Source organism: Haliotis cracherodii, unplaced genomic scaffold, assembly GCF_022045235.1.
Source record: "Haliotis cracherodii isolate W230 unplaced genomic scaffold, xgHalCrac1.p SCAF_8, whole genome shotgun sequence".
Taxonomy (NCBI): Eukaryota; Metazoa; Mollusca; class Gastropoda; order Lepetellida; family Haliotidae; genus Haliotis; species Haliotis cracherodii.
In genome coordinates, this window is record NW_027266341.1 from 32,535,051 (window position 1) to 32,560,249 (window position 25,199).

General features: G+C 40.0%; 1 protein-coding gene across 1 annotated transcript; it reads left to right on the forward strand.

The window, feature by feature from the left end:
* The first annotated feature begins 189 nt into the window (after positions 1-189).
* Positions 190-24,514, forward strand: LOC139450949 (clumping factor A-like). Its single transcript, XM_071232773.1, has 2 exons — positions 190-389; positions 23,530-24,514. The coding sequence occupies exons 1-2, from the start codon at positions 190-192 to the stop codon at positions 24,512-24,514; spliced, it is 1,185 nt and encodes a 394-aa protein (XP_071088874.1).
* Positions 24,515-25,199: the final 685 nt, after the last annotated feature.

Consider the following 25,199-nt stretch of genomic DNA (forward strand, 5'->3'; position numbering starts at 1 on the left):
AATCGCTCAAACACAACCAAAATAAGCTGAGTAATGTACGTGCTACAGTACCTAGATCTGTAGCAATTCAGTTTGAAGTGAAATGCCGCTGGATAGTGTCCATGAGGCTGTGTCGATACAATATCAGAGTTTACAGATCACTTTACAAGGCGTAACGCTGACTCAGGAACACCGTCGTCGAGTACATCGATGGGCTCGAACGCCGCGACACCGGCAGTACAGAAACTGGCAAAGAGTCACGTTCACAGACGTGAGCAGATGGAGGAGTTTGTGTCGACCACCAACGAAGAGAACGAACGTCACGTTGTTGCGTTCAAGACGTCGAGCCGTTTGGAGATGGCGGCATTATGGTTTGAGGAGGCATATGTGGCCAAGCTAAGACAGATGTGGTGATTTGGGAAGGAAATATGACTTGTTAGCGTCACCTTGACCATGTTCTCTACCTTGTTGTACTACTGTTATTGCAACAGAACCCACGGATCCAGATTGAGCCAGATAACGCAAGGCCCCATAGAGAACGTCTTGTAAAAGAGTTCGGGTTTGCCACTTACATGGGGGCTTTGTCTTGGTCAGTACTAGACTTATCACATATAGAACAAGTTATGGGATCGCCTTGACCGTCAAATCTAAGCACAACTCGCTCCTTCTTGCAAGCATCAATGAGCACAGGCCCTCTGAGACGAATGGAGTCAAATCCCTTTTCTTATATTGGACTTCCTCATTGATAACATCTACGTAAAATTTGACATTTTGGCAAGGAGTAGGCATCCCCATAGGCACCAATTGTGATCCCCTTCTTGCGGATCTGTTTCTTTATGCATATGATTCGGAATTTTTGTTCGGATTGGCAAAGTCAAAACAAGGTAATTTGGCCAAGAAGTTTAACTAAAGCTTCAGGTATGTCGGTAATCTGATATCGTTTAATAACAATCAAATAGCCAACTCCCTTCCACTGGTTTAATCACCTGAAGCCTCATCTGTTTCATATTTAGATCCATGCATAAAAATTCAGAGTGACAAAACACTCTCCACAAGACTGTATGACAAGAGGGATGACTTCAACTTTTCAATAGTCAGCTTTCCCTTCATGTCGAACAATAGTCCAGCAGCTCCAGCCTTTGGTGTTTACATTCCACAACTTTTGAGATACAATCGAGCATGCTCTTTCTACCAAGATTTCAAAGAGCGCCATACACCTCATGCTCAGAAGTTGTTTGATCAAGGTTACAACATTCAATGCCTCATTAAAGCTTTCAAAAAGGTTTTTGGTAGACATGTGGAGGACATTTCCAAATTTGACGCATCAGTGATAAAAATGATGTCCGATGCAATTCCCTATTTTGACTTGTACCATATGTTTCCATGGTTTTTTTCAGGTGAACAATTGACTTGCCTTATTTGTGACGGGTGACCTTCATACGTGCCACAATACCTTCATTTTCGTTCTCATTCACGGTATAACTCGTAAGCTTTATAACCATCGTTTTTAAGATACAGGTGGCAAGATACTAAATCCGTACGTCACACCTGTGTCGTACAAGGTTGACCTCGTTTATTTTGATTAGATAACTGTGACCTCTGTCACACCGGAACTACTTTTTTTCATTCATTAAAAGGTCGCGAGACGTCATTCATTTTGCAACTACGAGGCAGAACTGAAGCAATCTCATGAGAGCGAGAGATATGTACAAACACTTTATTAAACCGCTTTCGCTCAGTCAGATACCATAGAAAGTCCACTCTGGTATCTCACTATTATTATTAGTATCTTCCTTTATGATGGCCCTGCTATGTTTTAGGTTGGTAACGTTTCTTTTGTTCGTCAGTTTATGTGGTCATTATAAAATTAACCTCACTTCAAGGTTACGCGGCACTGAACTATTTCAATGCAAGTTCGAACCCAGACCATAGACTTACAAACTAAGTAGTTCAGCCCTCAAAAGAAGTGCTGTAGACACACTTATATTATCTTCACAGTATATACATACTGTATGGGTGTTCGTTGCATTTTGAAATAAACTATATGTATAAATCATATAATAAACTCTGTTCAGACTCTGTGTAATAAACTCTGTATTTACTCTATGTGAAATAACTGTATTAATACTATATATCTCGCCCTCGTCTAGACTACGTATTAATATTTTGACATTTCATAAAACCGTTTTTGACGGGAGCCAGCCACTGGGGTGTAGTGCGGAAATCTCCTGATGGGTTATCGTTTAGCAGATAGTGCATGGGTATGCAGACAGACAACATCTCTTGCAGCTCTGAGGCCCTCAGTGACTGTGACTGCAACATTCCCAAAGCTGGATATACCTGTTCTCCAAGAAGTGCCACCGTCTTGGCTTGAATTCCTCAAAGAAATCATTCAAAACTAATCTGACATCAAATCGTATTATATTTCGCAGTCTATCGTCGGTTCTAAGCCAACAGACTATGCGTGTCTATAGATATTGGTCGTTAGTATTCGTAAGGCGTCGTCAATATCCGATTTCAGTGTTGCGTACATAATGTTCATCAATTTATTGCTGTACCCAATTAATGATTAAGGGATTTATCGTTAACGTCCCTTTGATGAACATGACTTCAGTCGGGTTAAAATTGGACAAAAGCCGACTTCAGTGGAACCTATGTGCATGGCTATTGTTCTGATCGTGAGCACGAATTTGGGATTCGAACAGACGATAATCGGATTCTGGCACAACAAAGGGGCGGAACTCTGCACAGCCAATAACAACTACTTTTGACGATTGGGCAGCTGATTTACAGCGCCTTCTACAGTCGGCATTGCTATTGTGCTGACAAGATAAGGATCGCAATGATCCCGATTCTAGGATTAGAACACACCATTATCAGATTCTGATACAACTAAGGGGCGCAACCCTGCACAGCGAATTGTAGTGCCTTTGGATGACTGGGTTCACCCTGTAATATATGATAAAGTTAATGTACAGATATATTTACGTAGTGACCTCTGCTTGTAATATCTTTAATTGAAGCCTCGCTATTTCAAACATCATCAAATCGATATATCCTTTCAGACAGTGTGGCATAACATCGGCACTCTGCTTTTGTCGAACTCTTATCTCATCAGGAGCTGCAACAGGTGTAAAGCCCTTGCACACAGATTGCTGTAGTTATTTAATAACAATCGCACTGTTTTATCTTGTGATAAAGTACGACAGCGAAACTTCAAACTTCCTGCTACACTGAAGCAGAGAGACGCGGGTCTCAATTTCCGCTGAAACAGCTTCCATTGGCAAAAAAACGGTGACAATTGTATGAATGGATCACTAAAACACCGCACTGATTAAATACAATTATGCATGAATATATTATCTCATCTTGTGATAAGCTGCGCTGATGGGACAACGAAAACTTCAGACATGAACAATATTCTTGCAGACATAATATAGAAAAACACGGAAAATTTACAATATGGCATTTAAATGTGGCTATGTGCCCACAGACTATATATACAAGGTGTGGCACAAGTTGTGGGGAGAGAGCGTGGATTATAAATTGATAAATTCCGCCCACATCGCTTAGGTTTATAAGCATCATAGCGCCACATAGTCAGTGTGTCTATTTAACGGGACAATTGCGGCAATAATACTGAATACAAGATAATGTTTTACTGCTTCTACCCGCACGTGAGACGCGAGTCTCTAGTGTCATCGCGTGGCGTCTTTTTGACAAAGCTATCCCTACACAGTGCTACAAAGCATTGGGTAGTATGATTGCATCCGCAGCAGTGTTATCGTTACCCCCAAAACTCTTCGAACCCACGTTGCCGCACAGCAGCCTTTGCATAGTAGGCAACGCTGATCGTCTTTTGACTTTCTAAGTAATCAACAAGGATCACACCCTTTGCATCTTAGAATACAGTGGCCATAACTTTGTTCACTGATCTTGAAGACTTGAATTTCTTTGGTGCCGGAGAAGTGGAATGGTGCCATTCCATGGACTGACGTTTTGACTTGGGTTCATAGTGGTAGACCCATGTTTCATAACCCGTTACTAATATCTTTTTTAATTTGACGAAATCCTCCTCAATCAGCTCTTAATTTTCTCTGTCAATGTCAGTTCTTTTTTCCTTAATCAGTGAACTATTGTTGGTCCAACTATTTTATTTCCTTTGAACTTTCTTAATGTATTTTAATGTGTGTTGTTTTTCGGAAAACACTGTTTATTGTTTATTACGGGAGTGCTCTACTCGGCGCTAAGGAGTGGTGATATTTGCTGTTTGATTTGATTAAGGTGAGGATATATATGATTCCACTGGGGATGGGGTAAGGGAGTCGCATTTTGTGGTTGGTGTCAGCAGTCGTATTAATTTGGAGACACATTAATGTCAAAATTTACAGTGACTTATTCATCTGTAAATGTTCATGAATAATAGTTTCCTTGGATCCATGGCTTAGACCAGTGTTTTTTCTATCTCCGTGATTGAATTTTCGTTGATGGAAGTTGAGTACTTTTCCAAGTCTTGATGACTGCTCGGTACTCGTTCTTTTACATTTCTGTGTCCATTTGGACCTCTATCACGTTCAACTGTCTGTCACTAATATACAAACGACCTCAACAGACCAAATATACTTGCAATGAACTACTTAAACAATGTACTACATTGACTATTTCACTTTCTTATGGCCCATAGTTGACAGTTAGTAAGGCTAAGAAGTGCTTGACCAACCCTCGTATGATGATTCGAATGAGACCCCATCATCCCGAGGCAAGGTAGTTACCAAGTTCCGTTTCCACCCTTGCCCAACTAGGCTGGAAAAATCACGTTACGATCGTAGCGCCCTTACTTGCTATGACGAGTTATGCCCCTTTCATGTCCTTCCTTTTGACGAGTCAGATTCCACCTCTTAATTGCATTTGAAGCAAACAAAATGGTGGCGCCCAGTCAAGGCGATCTGATCAATAATCAAGATTTATAGTGTTATAAAACGGATCTTACCTCGCGAAGTGCATAAAATCATTTGAGCACCTAAATTAAAAGCACGTCATAGTGATGCCACCCTACTCCATGACCGATCCACCGCCAAATCTCTGATGAGGTCTCAGGTTGACATCGGCTGGACGTCATTCCGACATCGCCAGACACGACCACGCCTATCAAGTAAGTGCAAAGTAAATCGGAACTGAAAACATGACACGTGACCAGCGACGATAACCCCAATTTCGACTTTGTGTACACCAATGACGTCTGTTGGCAATATTACGATTTGTAGAGGCGGTACAACGCGTGGCCGTCGAGCATGAATGTAGACGTTTTCTAATCGTCTGACCCGTAACTTGTATTCCAGTAACGGTGATGAAAGTTTGCAGCAATTTGATTCGCCGCCTGAGCTCGATTTCGTTGAGCCTGATCTCGGATCATTCGATCCTGTACTCTTGTCGTTGACCTGGGACGCCCTGAACGGAGTCGATCGTCAACATGTTGGGTTTGTTGATACCTGTTCCATAGCCTTCTAACCACAGACTGTGAAACATTGAACGTATTGGCCACTGCACGCTGACTTCTACTAGTTTCCAGTGTGCCAATAGCCCGGAGGAACTCAGTGCGTTGCAGACGCCGCATCGATAGTTCATACACAAACAATGAATGAAAGCAAGTAAATCACAGCTGTATGATTAGCAGAATCAGTAAGATTGACAGAAATAATGGTCAACAGACATTGATCGACCTTCTTTGAAAGTGTCAAAATCAGGAATGACACCATACGCATGTGTGTGGCGCTACTGCAAACTATAGAATGTGTTTTGGTGTTAGATTTACAGGAATACACGTTCTTGCTTGTGATATTTGTCGTCAACACTTAACTTTGATCTAATACGTGGTATAAACATTAATATTTCATGATTCCTACGTTTCTTGAAGCGTATATAAATAAAAGCGACAAAGGCTTTTTCCATCATTATCATAAGAACTCTTTACTAGAACCATTGTATGATAACTGTATCATAAGCACGTGTATATGAATCACTTCCAAACAGTGATGATACCAGATGTTAGCAAAACGATGAGCGTTGATTGTTCCAAAGATGGTACACGTTACAACACAAAGTCAAGTAAATTGTCCACCTGTATAAACACGGGAACATATGGTACAAGTCAAAATAGGGAATTGTATCGGACATCATGTTTGTCACTGAAGCGTCAAATTTAGAAATGTACTCCCCCGATGCCGTCCGTCACAAACACATGCAAGGGCAAGGGCAAGGGCAAATGTTCACCTGAAGAAGAAACGGAAACGCAAAGAAGGAAAGGAAACGTCAATTTCCGCTAAGTCATCACATATGACCAACTATTTATGTAGTACAAATTGGTTCTCAGAATGAGAAAACGTTTCAAACGTTGGAGGACTTTAAAGTCAGTACGTATATCTGGGTTTAACGTGAATCGTACACTAGATGTTTGACCAGGGTCTAGACTTTGTAAAGTTTCTCTGGGACGAAATAAAGTCAACAACCGAATCGAACAATGTCGATAGTAATTTAGCTGTAACGATGTTTTGGCTAGTCTGGTATGGATCCCTTCCTAACACTAATCATGATAACTGAATATCGATCTCCGATAGCTCGATATTTAGGCTTTTCTTTGTAAACAATTGAACATTCAAATTCCACATGACCTTCACACGTAAACAAATTAAACGCTTGTGGGGGTCTTTAAGCATTGAAATCGTTCATAAATAGACGGCAAATGTTCCTTTACATAAACGAGAAAAGCGTGTGTTTGCGTTTGGATATTTAGTTTTAGAATCATTCGGTGATCATTTTAAATTGAACTTTACAGCAGATAAGGTTTGTTTGTAAACTCAATCTGTATAACAACGACTTGCCACTGGGGGTGTCCGTATTCATTCTGTTACTGTCATTGCCGAATCTCCTTGGATTATAAATAGTGGGCAGAGTACTACTCTATACACATTTCACCAAGCGATTAACCTGCGACATATAGCGTCATAACTCTTTCCATGATCATATGAATTATCTGCCAAAAGCAGTGTCCGCTGCACGATTCCGATGACATCACCGGTATGGGTGTACGAGCACTATCAAATAATCATGATGGTTGGCACCTGTCACAAACACATGCAAAGGCAAGACAATTGTTAAGAACAAAACATGGGAACATACATGTATGGCAGAAGTCAAAATAGGCAATTGCATCGGACACAATTGTTATCACTGATGCTTTAAATTTAGAAAAGTTCTCCACATGTCTACAATTAAACATTTTGTCAACTTCTAATAACTAAGGCCTTGAATGCTGTAACCCTGATCAAGCAACTTTTGAGACAGATTTATCCCGCGAGCATATTTTCTGTAATGTCAATGGGTGGTTCGTTTGTAAAGATATTTGTTTTGTTTTTAATCGATTTCTTAAAGAACATTTTAAAATGTGCTAAAACTTAAAATGTTAGGAAATACTTTTAAAAAACTTTGAATGACTTTATCGGTTATGTGTACATGCATTCGACTAAATATTCGGACGCTTTGCCCTTCATTCTTACTGATAACCTGACCTAGTAATGGAGCTATGATCACTCACGATAACAATATACCATGCCTACTTTGAACTCATTAAGCAATAATCACTACACCCATACATACAAACTTGGTTAAGCAATAATCACTACACCCATACATACAAACTTGATAAGCAATAATCACTACGCCTATACAAACTTATCCTGTCCAATTGGCTTCAGACCGCCTCCGTTGTCTAGTGGTAGAGCGTCTGCCCGGAGAGCGGAAGGTACGGCGTTCGATTCCGACTGACGTTCGGCATTAAGGGGCTAAAAAAAGGATTGGTCGGCTCGGAGTCAGTATACTGTGTCAGTATACACTCAGACACAGTATACTGACTCCGAGCGGGGTATTCATGTTAAACTGCGGCATGGTATCTCAGTGAGTTAGCACTGTAACTCGGCATTAGTCCGTACTAGCACACACACACACACACACACACACACACACACACACACACACACACACACACACACCACACACACACACACACACACACACACACACACACCACACACACACACACGTGCATGCACGTCGCTATATAAGTGCAATAATCTTGGACGCGAGTTTAAACCCAATTTCACCTCACCTCACCTCACCTCACCTCACCTCACCTCACCTCACCTAATTGGCTTCATGTCCCATTGGCTTCCATCTATGTGTTCTCTGTCCGTCATGTTTTAACAATATTATCCTTCTGTTGCCATTACTTACTCATGTTATCCCACTCATGTATGCTATTGTTGTTACTGTTAATTGTCTACTGTTAATCCTCCACCTACTATGCATATTCTGTACTATGTACCTCATTCAGTCTTGCTTGACAACGGTATAAGGATCTTTTCCGAAATGTCGCCTTTCCAGTAATAAAGAAGTTGTTATCCATAAATTGTGTCTACTTTAACAATATACCAACCAAGAGAATGATTTTACAATATCAATTCATTAGGGAGTCATACCTTCTTGAGTTGTGGTCTCAAGGATGAAATTTACAGTGGTTTCATTGATAGAATCGGCATCCCAAGAGGGATGAATCCTGAAATCCGGCACACGTTCGCAGTGTTCTATGCAGTATATGCACTGTATGATGCAACTGTAGTCTCCGACGAGGCTTATTGAAACAGGAGCTGCGATGTCTTCAGCAGTGATATCTGGTTGGAGACAAAACTACCAACCAACATGTTCGAATAATTTGCACTGTCCTGTCTTCGTAGATCGGCCATGCCAGTGCTATTGGTTCGAAACCAATACTTGTACGCTTGATCTGTAGGCACAATGGCCATGCTCGTGGATTTCACTAAGGGTTTCACTGTGGATTTCACAAGAGCGCAAAACGTCCAATCCACTCACTCACTCACTGTACCCGTAAAGATCCGGGGTAGAATAGATCTTCAGAAACCCATGCTTGCCGTAAAAGGCGACTATACTTGTCGTAAGAAGCGATTTACGGGATCGTTTGGTCAGGCTCGTCAGGTTGATGCATGTCATAGTATCCCAATTGCGTGGATCGATGCTCAAGATGTCAATCACTGAATTGTCAGATCCAGACTCGATTGCTGAGTGCGGCGTTAAACAACACTTACTCATGGAGTGTTTGAACAAGATATACAATATTCAAAATTACGCCGAGCGCATTGGTTGGTATTCACACAGTAGAGGTATCCACACATAATTATAAAACCGTCTTTTTTACAAGATTATAAGTCCATTCCTGCTTCAAGGTGATGTGAGTGTGTCAAAATCACCATGTCCGACTCAATATCCATTCTACTTTATGTATTGTTTGAGAATCCGCTCACGGATTGCGCAGTGAGTATTACATCAGCGCGAGTGTCATATGTATTCAAGGGAAATAGTGTAACAATTCCGTGCAGTCCGTAGCATCCATAGTGTACACACGCAAATAGATCATCCCTGTCGGTATATATTAACATTACCATGTAATACTTACATACTGACTGTCGTTGGGAATATTATGTGTCCATGCTTTGGGAAGAACAAGAAATGAAAGATCAGTTCTCATTTTGCATGTGTCATTTCAAAAATTATTTCCAGATTCCATTGGATAGCATTGACTTGTCATGGAAATATAGAGCTTTTGTTTTCCATATTGTGACTGCATAACATATGGCAAAGAATGTTTGGTGCATGTTTCAGAATGACAAAATATAACCAATATATAGATATAGCTTTGTTTGGAACGTAATTCTGGATTCGAAAGGTTGGAAAGTTTCAGAAAGTTTTGGAATAAAAGCGACAAAACCCTTTCCATATTCATAGGAACCTATGACCTATGAGTCGCTTGTTCTAAATCGACTATTTGTATATCATAAACATGTGTTTATGAATCACTAGCGATTATACCAGGTGTTCGCGAATGCATGATTTATTGCCCAGTGTATAATTTTTTAACACACACATATATGTAAATGGGATGAGAACTTCATCACGTTGAAGGGCGTATGTTAACTATATATGGAACTGATATACATCCATACGCATTGCTCTTTATCTGCTGTAACAATTACCACAACGCGACGTTAAAACTTCAGTAGAACTGGCAAATACTATAAGAAGAAAACGATTGAATGTACATGTGATGTTGACCAGCCACATTATAATTGCTGGATTCTCTTCTGTCAATCGATATCAAACAGGACTGTAATCACTTTAGTGTACAAATATATGTGAGAATTATTCTGAAGAAATATTTCAAACGGTTTACCACAATTCAAACTAGAAAATAAAACAAGACGTATTAATATTGGGTTCACAAAGATTTTCGAAATGCATGTTTCATTTTAAATACATGACTTATTTTTTTTGACGGGGATGAGCAAAGTAGTATTTACGAAACAAATCAATAAAAGACACTATCTTGGAAGCTAAGTTCCGTTCTCTTTGTGGAACAGTATCCAACTCTTAACACAAACGTAAATGTTGTTGTTTATGTATGGTACTTGCCGACAAACGCCATTTGTGTATTGTATGGTGCACTGCAATACATTGTGCAGAGTTAAAAAGACACTCAGAAAAGCAATCTGCTAAATATTTAGAGTAGAATTGCTTTCGGACTTGTCTTTCACAGAAATGTTCCCTGCAGCAATGGTATCCTCATCAACAGTACACCAACACATACGACTGAGAAGGATGTACAGACTTTCTTGAACAACCATCTGTGCATGATCCAAAGTTAAGCAGCCTTCACGTCTGTCCTGATATTCATTGCAATTCGAAAAAGCCACTTCAAGAGTTCACAGTCTTTAATTTCAGAACTGGATTCCTTCTGATGACTTTGCTGTTCCGGATTTTCAAATGAGAGGTTTTTTTGCATTGAGGATCAAATCTGTGGAACTTCTGGTGACTTTGTTCTTCCGGATTTTCAAATGATAGTTTTTTTGCATTGAGGATCAAATCTGTTGAAAATTCTGGTGACATTGTTTTGGATTTTCAGATGAGAGTTTTATTGAATGGAGGGTCAAATCTGTTGAAAATTCAGGTGACTTTGTTCCGGATTTTCGAATGAGAGTATTTTTGCATGGAGGATCAAATCTGTGTGTTGGAACAGATGGAAATAATAACATTGGTGCAGTTTTGTTGAGTGGATGTATAAATGAAACTTCACCTCCAAGATATGAATCTGTTTCTGTGGTATACATCTGACTCACTGGACAACTCTGTTAGCCGATCACAGCACCTCTTGCCAGATATTGTAAGGCGCTGAATATTGTATATGCCAAACTAGTTGAATATTCCCCGCAGAAAATTTCTTCATCGATATTTCATACGATCTTGTGATATGTGACCAGTCTATGTAACTATTGAGATTTGGCCTAGCACAAGGGCACTTTGCCCTTCGTTTGACCTGGTAGCTAGATCATTTAGACCACTCAATGTGACGCTCAATGCTCCACTCACATTGTATTCTAGAAATCCGTTCCCTACATTTCCTAGAATAAAATTAATATTCCGTTTTCACAGTTTGTTGCATGAAATATAAATATTTTTGGGGAATTGTTTAATATTTTCATTTTCAAACACACATCCATCTAAAATATCAATCAGAAAAATATAGAACAATTATCTTTATAATATATGTCTGATACTTGTATTAGTTTGAGTATTTTTTTTAAATTATTAAAGTGTAAATATATTTGCGTATATTTTTTAAAATCATTTTCTTGAGAACAAATAGCTTCGAAAGAAAAAACAATTCCATAATTCCTTTTTTGCAAAATACCGATGTCAATAATAATAGAACATTTTTAATGTAAGCAGAAAATTATTCAGGATGAAATGTTTATGGGTGATATTGAAAGTTTGAATGAAAATATCAAACTGTGTCTTTTTGTTAGCTACAAAACGTTCTGTAGCCCTTTTCCTTGCAATAAGAAAAATTGATAACATTAAAATTATTAACATACAAACATTTCTTTCAAGAGATAAAATAGATTTCAAATATTGATCAACAGACGACTCTGTCACAAAAATTAGCTGGAGGTATACGATGTGACTGCAGTGAGTGTGTATGAGGCCCTTTCAAGGATGTTTGATATGTGATCTACATTCATCTAACCATGACCTGGTACAATAATCATATCTTATCGATTCTTTCGATAAACAGAAGAACAACATACTAAGTTTCAGTGAGAAGATGGATTAGTGAAAAGTTTCAGTTTTACACAACCCATACAGAACCTCAGATTTTCAGTGATCCATTCATATAATTTTCACCGTTATTGTGCCTTTTACGCCCTTTTACTGGTTATTATCTCGTGCTGGCGTTTTATATGAAACATGCATTAGTGTTAAGCAATAGGACACACAAGTGTTACCACATATTACTCATGATGTGCAGTATTTCCTTTGGCAATTGTAACATATGAACATTAAACGTAGGTTTTATTTCCATTACTGTATGATTTCCAATGACAAATACATGTCATACACAAGTTGAACAATCCATCTTGAATGTTACAATAAACTTTGACCATTTTATCAAAATTCATGATGCTGATGCGGAATCCACATTGTAAAAGCCCATTATGGCATGTTGTGTCTGTGAACTATCTCCTTGTGTTTACTTTTCCAGAAGGTGAAGGTCAGAAGAGGAGATAACTCCTATCTGGTAATATTGCCGCACAACGTTTCACAGTCAAAATGGGATCTACAGAGCATCAGCCAACACACTTTGTTGTTGTTGTGGTGGTGGTGATGTTGTTGGGTAAAAAAGTATGGCTTTGACCAGCTGTCAACATATTCTTTATTAATGATAATGATATAAGGATAATTTTCCTCCATATTGGAACATTCTACACTTAAAGTTTAAATGAAAATTACCATCTGGTCCTGTCTCCCAGACTATTTGACATTGTAGACAGCAATAAGGAATCAGTGACATCGTTCAGCGATAAACACAAGCCCCGCACAGTCTATTTTCTGCCAGTCAGGTAAAATCAGTCCGTTAGCAGGCGTGACCTCCTATTAATTTTCGGTTTAAATCTACAGGCAAAACAGAATGGTCATTTTAACGCCAAGAAATCTTTTGTAATTTTTTCATTTGGTTTTAATCCTGTTTTTTTCACGAATATAATCCTTGGTTTGTCAGTAACATATCCGTGAAGCTGAAACCTGATTACTGCCGGTAACATACCTGTCTATACTATAAGGTTACGTTAAACAAAAGCGACAAAACCCTTTCCATAATCATCAGAAAATGTCCTCTTAAAGCAGAGTTCCTACAGTAATCTACGTTTATAACGAACACGCTTATAACGAACTGACGGATATAACGAACTTACTTTTTGGTCCCGACTATTTGCTGTAGTTATGCTGTAAATATGCTTTAAACGAACTACGGTTATAACGAACTAAAACTGGTGGTCCCTTTGAGTTCGTTATAACCGTAGTTTACTGTATAGCGTAAGCATGTGTTTATGAAATCTCTATCAAATAGCGATGATACCAGGGGTAAGACCTCCCTCACCATTTAATGTATTCCCAGTCAGACACTTTCATCTTTATTTTAATGTGATGCCATCAATTCTAATTTCCTACATTCTCTTTCCTCTGCTGTGAAGTTCAGTTATCGAACTTTAAAAAGAACTTATGAGGTTTCATGTACACTCTAGAAAACTTAACAAAGTTCCTAAAGTTTGTTTTTGTACAGACCAATATAATCCTACTTAATCCCAATACAGCTGAAGATGCAAGCATTCTTTCGAAGTAGCTCCGAGGTAGATGATCATGATAGATTACCTAACAAGTAGGTACGGCGAGGCCAGAGACATATCTGTCACTATAGCTGCTGTGGGCGCCAGACATCCTTGGAGCCAAAGACTGCTTCCGCTATTGAAAAGCTGCGTCAGATTAAGTCAATTAAGGCCAATCTTAGACAGGTTCCTAATCCTCTGTTTGTTGAATGCCATCGTGTCTGGGTTTTTAACCTCGACACTGTCCTAGTGGCTTCTTAATGAACGTGTCAAGGCATGGAGTGCTGTAAATAAAAGCGACAAATCCCTTTCAATGATCGAAAGACATCTCTGCTAAAAGCAGAGTCCATTGTACGATTCCGCCTATATCGTGGACAGTTTATGTACTAAATCGACGTCCTACAATGGTATTCCATGCGTTTCAGAAAAATCATTTTAACCCAGTGCATACCTTAATGATGGTATGTTCCACAATAACGCATCTGTATGCTATGCTATGCTATGCTATGCTATGCTATGCTATGCTATGCTATGCTATGCTATGCTATGCTCCGAGACACGTGTGGTTCTGAAGAGGCGCATCCGAGATGTCTGCCTTAACCGAGCCAGGATCCATATTCGTGGTTTTGAATACCAAATTCTCCCTCATTTATGATCCTTGGTTCGAAGGTAGTGAATATTTTCAAACGTATATTTATGCAAAAAGTACATTTATTTAAAAAGAAACACAAAAGCGTCTGCAAGAAATTGTTCCTCATTTTGTTTTACTCCGCACTCAGCAATATTCCAGGAAAGTGATGACGGCTTGTACATAATCGAGTATGCATCAGACAAAGCAATGACTGTTTAAAGCTTAGTTTCCCCTCGAGTCATGCCAGATGCAACAAATCAAGTCATCAATATGCAGCATGGCTCCGGGATACATTATATATCCTGTGACCGATGGCATATAAAATACACCAGCACGCGGTAAGAAAGTCATCCCCAGCTAGGATGGTGGGCAAACCTAGTGGTCAAAGTTTTAGCTCGTCACGTCGAAAACCCGGGTTCGACTCCCAACATGGGACAAGTTTTGGTATCCCTCGCCGTGATATTGCTGGAATATCGCTAAACGCGGCGTAAAACTATATTTACTCACTCACTCACTCACTCTCCAGCTGTGCCTAGAATATCCGAGTTGACGAGCATTCCACATGCGGAAGGCACAGAAGGAAATTTCTCATGACTACAGTTGTAAGGGGGTGGGGGTGTATAGACAATCAACTTGATGACTTCCAATAATGTGTTTCATATCTTGTTCGTTTTCTCATTTTCAGCCGTGTTGAATCTGAATTTGTTAACTGCAGGGTATTAACAAAGTTCAAGAAGAGTTGGACCGCCACCATGGTCTTAGAGGTAGAGCGTTAGCCCATAGAGCGGAAGGTCGGGGATTCGATCCCCGGCATCGTCATACCAAAAAGACGTTAAAAGATGGTACTTGTTGTTACCCTGCCTGACGCTCGGTATTAAGGGTCTAAAACAAGGGCTGGTCGGTTCGGAGTCAGTATACTGCGTCTGAGTAGGATATTCATGTTAAACTGCGGCATAGGTTGGACTCACACTATAAAATCGGCATTAGCTATGACTACTACACGCAACCACACACACACACACACACACACACACACACACACACACACACACACACACACACACACACACACGCACAATGTAAAATGTGTGAAAGCACATTTCTGGTGTCCCCCGCCGTGATATTGCTAAAAGCGTCGTAAAACCATATTTATTCACTCATCCCACCCTAGATAGTTGAACCAAGAGTTGTCCCATCTAGTTAAGGTGGCATACACGTGTTGCAGGAGGGTAGTTATTGATGTAGGTATTGGGCAGAGCAACAATTTAACTGTCTACCTGATTTCCCCAGAATTTCCCCAGAATTAATTTAAATTTAGGCAGAAGAAAAACTTTTGTTATTTCCTGGCTGATCTTCGGGCTTGATTCTGCGGAAAACATCAAGGATGTGCTATTGTAGTCTAAACACGTTTCCATGGCACAGCGATGTGTATTTTCGGGCAAATGAACGTTTATTTGCATACTATGAATAACTTGGGAGCTAACATTTTTTCTGCTGTTTCACTCTGCACTTCAAGCATGTTTGGCCCTGCTTGGAGGGCACAGCTAGTGAAATTAACGCTAAACTATATTCATTCTGAGGACAAGTCAATTACTTTACATTGACTCAAAAACTTAAGCCACATTCCAGATGGATTTATCGGCCCATCAGCTGAGTCAGTGACAAATCAACACTTATGATATGATATACACTGGAACTTAATTAAATCGATATTACCTTGAGTTAAATTACATCGATTTAGACGATGAATATGTATGACTCAGCAAGAATCCTTTGGGTATTTTGTTTTTCTGTTTGTGTCGGGTGCCTCCCGTAGGGGAGGAAAAGTTCTATAAACCACTATTTCAAAGTGATCACAAACACAAGCTTATAGCCCGAATCTTGCTTTATGGAAATATCTCTTTTGTTTATGGTTGGTTGGTTGGTTTGTTGTTTAACGCCGCTCTCAGCAATATTCCAGCTATATGACGGAGGTCTGTAAATAATCGAGTCTTGACCAGACAATCCAGTGATTAATATCATGAGCATCGACCCACGCAATTGGAATCGATGACATGTATCAACCAAGTCAGCGAGCCTGACCACCCGATCCCGTTAGTCGCCTTTTACGACAAGCATAGTCGCCTTTTACGGCAAGCATGGGTTGCTGAAGACCCATTCTACCCCAGAATCTTCACGGGTCTTTGTTTATGGAAAGAGCTTTGTCGCTTTTATTTAATTGTCTCAAATAATTCAATGTCTATATTATCTGTATGTAACACGGGTAACCATACATACGTAGCTTGATCTCGATTCAACAAGCGTTATCACAGACAGTTTTATTGCTGTTTGTTTGAACCTTACTTTGATAGCGTCCTCACAGGAGGCTTACAGAGAGCCAGGTTCGACTAAATTAGCAACCCTGGAAAATTGTATTCATGTCCTAAAAAAACTCTTTTATTCTCATCTCCTTCATATGCTATGAAGGCGGTCGGGTAGCCTAGTGGTTAAAGCGTTCGCTCCTCACGCCGAAGACCCGGGTTCGATTCCCGACATGGGTACAATGCGTGAAGCCCATTTCTTATGTCCCCTGCCGTGATATTGCTAAAAGCGGCGTAAAAAACATACTCACACACTCACTCATATGCTATGATGAAGATATTCCTGGCAGTAAATGATTTCTTTAATCACACAGACACCGTGTCATATTTTGTACAGGGCACCAATGACTAAGCCGTGGAGCAACACACACACACACACACACATACACACACACACACACACACCCACACACACACACGCACGCACGCACGCACACACACCGCCGAGCATTGACGTTCTAAGTTCAATAAATGACCTTCACTACTTTTCGAAGATGTTTCGAAAACACAAACTTAAAATGTAGTTCTTGAGATCTGACCTCCATTAGGAGGTCGCGAAACAGAAACGGTCGCATGTTATCAATGTTCCTGAATCAAGAACTATGCTTCGTCAATAAGGCTTCATCTGCGAGTGAACTGACCGAATGATTATTGCTGTGCGCGGTACCATCAATCTGGCAGCCATTAGCAGTGAGAGGCACAGAAATAACCCTCATCAATATTTCCTCCCATTGAAAACCATAAGGGTTGACAAAGAACATTAAAATGTTGCCACCGTCAACTATCTGTCAAGTAGGATGTGTAACAACGAGATGAATGGGGGTCAGTGTATACTTAGCCTTGGTCCTAACGTCTGAATCTACTTTGGACCTTGCGGCAAGTCAATTCATGGCAAATTAATTCACAGCTAATTCAAAGTACGTTAATTCACGGCAAGTTACGGTACCGGTGTCACGTGTTAATCCATTTCCTGTTTCCCAAATTCCGGAAGGTCCATTGAAGCATTCCTCACCAGATTAACTTCCGCTGCAAAGCCGTTGGACGCTTATGAATTGGAGCGATACAAAATGATCTTTTTCTCTCTCTGCCGCAAGTTGATGCTCTGGTGTAAAGGAATGCAGGGTCGATTATTGAATTTCTGCTTCTACTCTATATTGCATGGATGCATCAGCTGACTGGTCGATACGAGTTCAATGTGTGTTAATATATTCACGTTTAGTCTCTCATTTAATCGTTTCTGATAATGTAATGATGAGAATTTAGACCATGAGGTGAGCCATAGTTACGTCAAAACCCAACACTTCCTTTTTTTAATTAGCTGACAGGAGAAATTCAGAAACGATTCATCACTGTGCAATGTTTTAATCATTTCATAATTAACGTTCTGGAAACAAGATCCTATGAAGACTAATTGTAAATATTATTTATATGTGACCCTGCTTCGTTTGTTTTCTCACTGGCATGAGAATGGTTTAAGTGTTGACACATATCAGTCGAATTTACACTCAAGAAATCATGCAAATTTTATTACTTGTAATTTGTATTAGTCCCGACCATTTGTTATCTCCACTGTCAAAGCGAATGTGTGGTTATGTAGTCGTCAAGAGTTGCTTTTGGAATCATAAAGGGGTTACCGTGTAATGGATCATTTGAATACAAAGATCTGACAAGGTCAACGAGTACACAAAGTTGCCATTATTTGTGGTTCACATTTTCATGCGTAATTGTTCAAAATAAGACCAATTCTCCAGCAATGCTTGCTTCGCGTTTCTACCAACTCCTGACGACGAGGGACCCGTTCCACAAAGCAAGCATTAGGCTGAGGGATACTGTTACGACATTCACTGCGTTGAGACAGCTTTGTGAAACGAGCCCAACCTCATCCTACTACGAAAGGAAATATGAATTACGACTATGGCATATATAGCTATCATTTTGTTGATCAGTTAAGGGTCGTTTACGGTAACATTGAGTGGGTGAGTGAGTGGGTGAGTTGGGTTTAACAGTTTTCCAGTTATATCACGGCGTGTCAGCTTAATGTGGAAGGAAAGCCCGAAGTGATGCAGGTCTCAGACGTTTACCACTTCGGTGAAACCAACAGGTATGGTGCTGACAAATCTAGAAACATAATAGAGGCGAACCGGGATTCGAACCCGAAATCATAGGTTTCTGGCGTGCCCAAGGGACGCAAATCTGCACGGCGAATCGCGGCGCCTTAGACGACTGGGCCACCCGTGCCACTCCTACCTCCATCCCCCTTTCCTACGAATGATGAAGCTGCCCTTAAAGTACTTTTTAAACCGTAAGCGTTTCTTCAGGATGTCAATGTTGTCAATTGCGAAATAGATAAATTATAGATAATGCGCTGTAGCCAAATGGACAGGACTCAGTTACATACGGTTCCTATATACTTGGGCAATAAAATATCCCGCACCTGAATAGAGAACCTGAACAATCATTCAGTATCGTTGGCAACAGTAAGGTATACATGCTCGCTGGATAAGTGAGCATATGCTCTCGTCACTGACGTTTCGTGAACAACTAGTGTCATCGCATATTTTCATTAGTTTCTTCATATAGTTTTTCATTGATGTTTTACTTTTTCGTCCAGTGGAGTATGTTTCGGCGGATGCGTTTATAGTGAATCGGCAGCAATTACAGTTCGTGTCTCTATGAATTCGCCATCAATTGTGTTTGGGGTCTTTTGAATTTAAGACTGAAGTCAACGACTCGTGGTCGCTGTTTATCGTACAATGTGTGTTTATCGTACACTGCGGGGAGAATAAAGGGGCGCTGGTGGTTCAGATTGGTATTTCCCGTTTATTCTCACAATCCTCACGTCGATTATCTGTACTTTTCTCCTGATTCCGATTGTCATATTTCTCCCACTTTTGGATGCGGCCTTTCGGCCACTGCGTTTATCCGCGTAATCCAGCTAAATCTGTGGACAAAAGTCACGAGACACTTCACTCTCACGTCGTCCGGTCTATGACGTCATCAAGTTGCGAGCGCTTATTCGAATTTCCAGAAATGACGTCCTGATGGAACAATGCTTTATCGTGAAATAAACCATTCTTTTTTGCTATTTATCGCGTAGCTATCTTATATATATTCTTACACATGTATGAACATCCGAAGAATTTTACGATTAAATCCAACCGGCGAAACCAATTGTTAATAGTCGATGATATTTTTTAAAGTATTTATGCTAATCACACGTATATACTATTTGTTGATGGCATACTGAATAGTTTTACATTTTAATCATTGCATAATCTTATTAAAAGTTATTTACGAAACCCTCGCTCTCACTCGTAAAATACAAAAATTCGAACATTAGTTTCGTAAAATCATTATGACACCCATGCTCGTATAATAATCTCTATATATACGTTAGAGATTTACCACATACTTTTTTTATACAAACGTTATGTTCGTCAGCTAGTGACAATGAAATTTGTTCTTTTTTTCATATTGAGTTAACGTTGTGATCTTCCGTGCACTTGTACACGTTGATCTTTCCAGGGCGTGAAGTTCAGCAACGCTGTTGAGGCATGGTTGGGGTGTGGAAGACAACGCTCCACTCCTGAACATGTCTGGGGGTCGGCCCTGTTCACATATGGCAACATATACAGTGTCTCTATAGGGACGTGGCCGTGTTGTAGATGTCTCCGTGGTCACAGAGCAGTGATTCTGTTTCAGGGTGAGATGGTAATGTAAAAGCGGCCTAATGGGCCTTCCATGCTGTTTGTGTCGCGTATACTCCGCAGGGAGCTGCGAATACAACTTTTCATATTCAGTCTGGTGACTGTGAAAATCATATGGCATATGCTTGACGCTGTAAGTGTAGAAACGAATTCTCTATACATGTGAAGTATCAGTTGCATGATTTAAGAAAGAATTTTATGATTTTTTCATTCATTTTTCATTTCGATACGCAGAGGACCCGGTTCGATTCCCCACACTGTGTAAAGCCCACACACTCACTCACTCACTCACCCACCCACTCACTCACTCCACTCACTAGTGAAGTGATAAAAAATGTTTCATCACTACCTTGAATCCCACTCCAGTTGGTGAACGGAAATAAAAACGACACAAAGAGTCAATCAACATGAAGGATCGAACCAGGGTCTCCGTGTTTAGACGAATACATCAACCATTAAGCTACCCTTTGCCCGTTAATGACAGAGCACTGGTTCCGTGATCAAACTGACTGCAAAGATCAAAAGACGCGTTTTTTTTACAATACCATAACCACCATTGATGCCAAACTAACCCCAGTGCCAAATGCGTGAAGAGCTTTTCTGGGTGTCTATCAGGGCCACTATCAACCCAAGAGAGCAGTTCCAATAGCTGATCGATCCAAATTTGATCAAATGTCAAAGTTTACGCCGTGGGGTGAAATCGACATGACATTGACAACATCAAAAGCTGTTTGAGTGGGCTTGAGGATGCTGCAACAACAGTAATTGAATAGCGAAGAACATCAACTCAATTGCCGTTGATGGGAGCCATCTACAAAAGCAACCCTACCTTACAGCACAGCAAGAATTGGGTTAGTGGCTCTCTCAAAGGTTTATCCTGCCTGGGAACACGGTCAATGTGTAACCTGTTGCCCTTGTATTTTTTATACACTTATATTTACTTAGGGTGTTTGAATACAGAGATTAACTCAATGTAAACCAAAGGTGTGTGGCTATGGAGACGTGTGGAGTTATTGTGAGACGCAATACGTTAATGTTATCACCAATGACGTCAGACATGTAAACCGCAAATCTAGTTTATGTTTCTATACATAGGAGAGTTTTTGTAGCAGCGGCTGACGCATGAGTTTAGTTATGTAACGATGGTTACCTAAATGCTGTATCAAGTGGTATATTCGTTACGCTAGGGAATAAACACAAACTAACACACACGCATGTAAGCAGCCCGTTAAAAGAACGTATACACCCATGCTTGATGGTTATTCGATGGTTATTTGATGCGGATATCATAGTTGTGTTTTGAACCTTGAGTATGCATTGTTTTTGCGACTGTTTAAATCCTACTAACGTTTTGATAACGTTTGTAATTTTCTGGTCAAATCTAATTTTCAAGTGTATATTTTCTTTTGTTCGGCAGTTAAGTAGATCAATTCGAATTTCTGCTATTTCCCTTAGTGTGGAGTTGTGATTTTCCTTTCTAAGGTTACAAAACATTCTGATTGACCAAATCCTGTCATAAAATGATTGATTGGTCACTTAATATGAGAGTATTTCATACGGGATATAAAGACTGTTGAGAGAAGTTGCTGATGCGAGATTATGTAATACGATGTAATGAGTCGTAGTTTACTCGATAATTGTTCCCTATCTGCTTAGCATCCTACAGTTGTTTCGAAAAGGAAATTACATTTCCAGCTACTTTGCCGCACTGGAGGCCGACCATTACATATGCTGAAAGTCTAGAAGTTTTCAGAGAAAGAATTTTCTGGCCAGTCACTGATTCAAGACATAAAGTCTTTTTTTACTGTTGAGGCGGCGCCGGACAACTTATGTTTCACAACACATTGTTTTCAGGACTTTTTTACTCCAGTAGTTTCTGAGAGAATTCTTTTTTTTCAAACTTTTAAATTTCCCTTCGACACCCTCCACTAACTCCACCTCCACCCCTACCTTAACCCCCACTGCCACTGCCACCACAACCCTCGAATATTAATGGTTGAAGCTTTACTGGTGTTCGGTAATCTCCTCGCTCCAGGGATTGCAAATCCTATTATCATTCTTTTGTAGTTAATACAAATTTTGTCCCCAAATCCAAGATAAACTTGCGCAAATTGTGTATTTACAACAGTGTGGCATCTACCGGTCAAGACGGCGTGTTTCAAGACGTAAGGTACATTTGGTAGGTGTAAGCCAGTAGTATACAATATAACATAGTGTCATTGTACTGAAGGAGGAGGGAGTTAATGTTGTTTACATTCCAGCTATATCATGTACATATTAAAATGCGTGTCAGGCATGCCAGTGGTATCAACCTTTATTATTATATTGCGAATTGCAGAATCAAGTGGCAGAGAGCGACATCCAATCTTTCAATAGTTCAGAATCAGACGAAAGAAACAACATCCAGTCTCTGAAAAGTTAAAAATCAGATGAAAGAAGCAACATCCAGTCTCTGAATAGTTCAGAAAGACGAAAGAAAAACCATCCAATCACTGAATAGTTCAGAAACAGACGACAGAAACAACATCCAGTCACTGAATACTTCAGAAACAGACGACAGAAACAACATCCAGTCACTGAATACTTCAGAAACAGACGACTGAAACAACATCCAGTCACTGAATACCTCAGAAACAGACGACAGAAACAACATCCAGTCACTGAATACTTCAGAAACAGACGACAGACACAACATCCAGTCACTGAAAAGTTCAGAAACAGACGACAGAAACAACATTCAGTCACTGAATACTTCAGAAACAGACGAAAGAGCAACATCCAGTCACTGAATACTTCAGAAACAGACGAAAGAAACAACATCCAGTCACTAAATACTTCAGAAACAGGCGAAAGAAACATCATCTAGTAACTCTCAGGTTCAGAAATTGGCGACAGAAAGCAACATCCATTCACGCCCTGGTTTCGAAACAGGCGATAAAAGGCGACATCCATTTACTGAATGGTTCAGAAACAGAAGATGAAAAAATATCAAGTCAGATGAAAGAAGCAACATCCAGTCTCTGAATAGTTCAGAAAGACGAAAGAAAAACCATCCAATCACTGAATAGTTCAGAAACAGACGACAGAAACAACATCCAGTCACTGAATACTTCAGAAACAGACAAAGGAAACAACATCCAGTCACTGAAAAGTTCAGAAACAGACGACAGAAACAACATCCAGTCACTAAATACCTCAGAAACAGACAAAGGAAACAACATCCAGTCACTGAATACTTCAGAAACAGACGACAGAAACAACATCCAGTCACTGAATACTTCAGAAACAGACGACAGACACAACATCCAGTCACTGAATACTTCAGAAACAGACGACAGAAACAACATCCAGTCACTGAATACTTCAGAAACAGACGAAAGAAACAACATCCAGTCACTGAATACTTCAGAAACAGACGACAGAAACAACATCCAGTCACTGAATACTTCAGAAACAGACAAAGGAAACAACATCCAGTCACTGAATACTTCAGAAACAGACGACAGAAACAACATCCAGTCACTGAATACTTCAGGAACAGACAAAGGAAACAACATCCAGTCACTGAAAAGTTCAGAAACAGACGACAGAAACAACATCCAGTTACTGAATACTTCAGAAACAGACGACAGAAACAACATCCAGTCACTGAATACTTCAGAAACAGACAAAGGAAACAGCATCCAGTCACTGAATACTTCAGAAACAGACAAAGGAAACAACATCCAGTCACTGAATACTTCAGAAACAGACAAAGGAAACAACATCCAGTCACTGGAAAGTTCAGAAACAGACGACAGAAACAACATCCAGTCACTGAATACCTCAGAAACAGACGACAGAAACAACATCCAGTCACTGAATACTTCAGAAACAGACGACAGAAACAACATCCAGTCACTGAATACTTCAGAAACAGACGACAGAAACAACATCCAGTCACAGAATACTTCAGAAACAGACGACAGAAACAACATCCAGTCACTGAATACTTCAGAAACAGACGACAGAAACAACATCCAGTCACTGAATACTTCAGAAACAGACGACTGAAACAACATCCAGTCACTGAATACCTCAGAAACAGACGACAGAAACAACATCCAGTCACTGAATACTTCAGAAACAGACGACAGAAACAACATCCAGTCACTGAAAAGTTCAGAAACAGACGACAGAAACAACATTCAGTCACTGAATACTTCAGAAACAGACGAAAGAGCAACATCCAGTCACTGAATACTTCAGAAACAGACGAAAGAAACAACATCCAGTCACTGAATACTTCAGAAACAGGCGAAAGAAACATCATCTAGTAACTCTCAGGTTCAGAAATTGGCGACAGAAAGCAACATCCATTCACGCCCTGGTTTCGAAACAGGCGATAAAAGGCGACATCCATTTACTGAATGGTTCAGAAACAGAAGATGAAAAAATATCAAGTCTCTGAAAAGTTCAGAAACAGAAACAGAAAGCGACATCCAGCCATTCACCAGTTTAGAAGTTCAAAAAACAGGCGACAGAAGGCTGCATCCAGGCACTGACTATTTCATACACGGACGACATAAAAAAATTAAATCACTCACAAGTTCATTATCGACATCCAGGCACTCACGTTCCAGAATCAGAATCTTAAAGAGATTCATCTACAGCTAGAAGGAGTTAGCAGTACATGTAGATCAACAATACAGATATGAGTTACATATATTCCAACATCGGCTTAGCAATTTTGATGCAC

Excerpts from the sequence above, each read along its gene's own strand:
- LOC139450949 (XM_071232773.1), top strand. The coding sequence starts at position 190 with ATGGGCTCGAACGCCGCGACACCGGCAGTACAGAAACTGGCAAAGAGT. Across the intron at positions 390-23,529 it reads GCCAAGCTAAGACAGATGTG|TTCAGAAACAGACGACAGAA; the intron begins GTGATTTGGGAA and ends ATCACTGAATAG.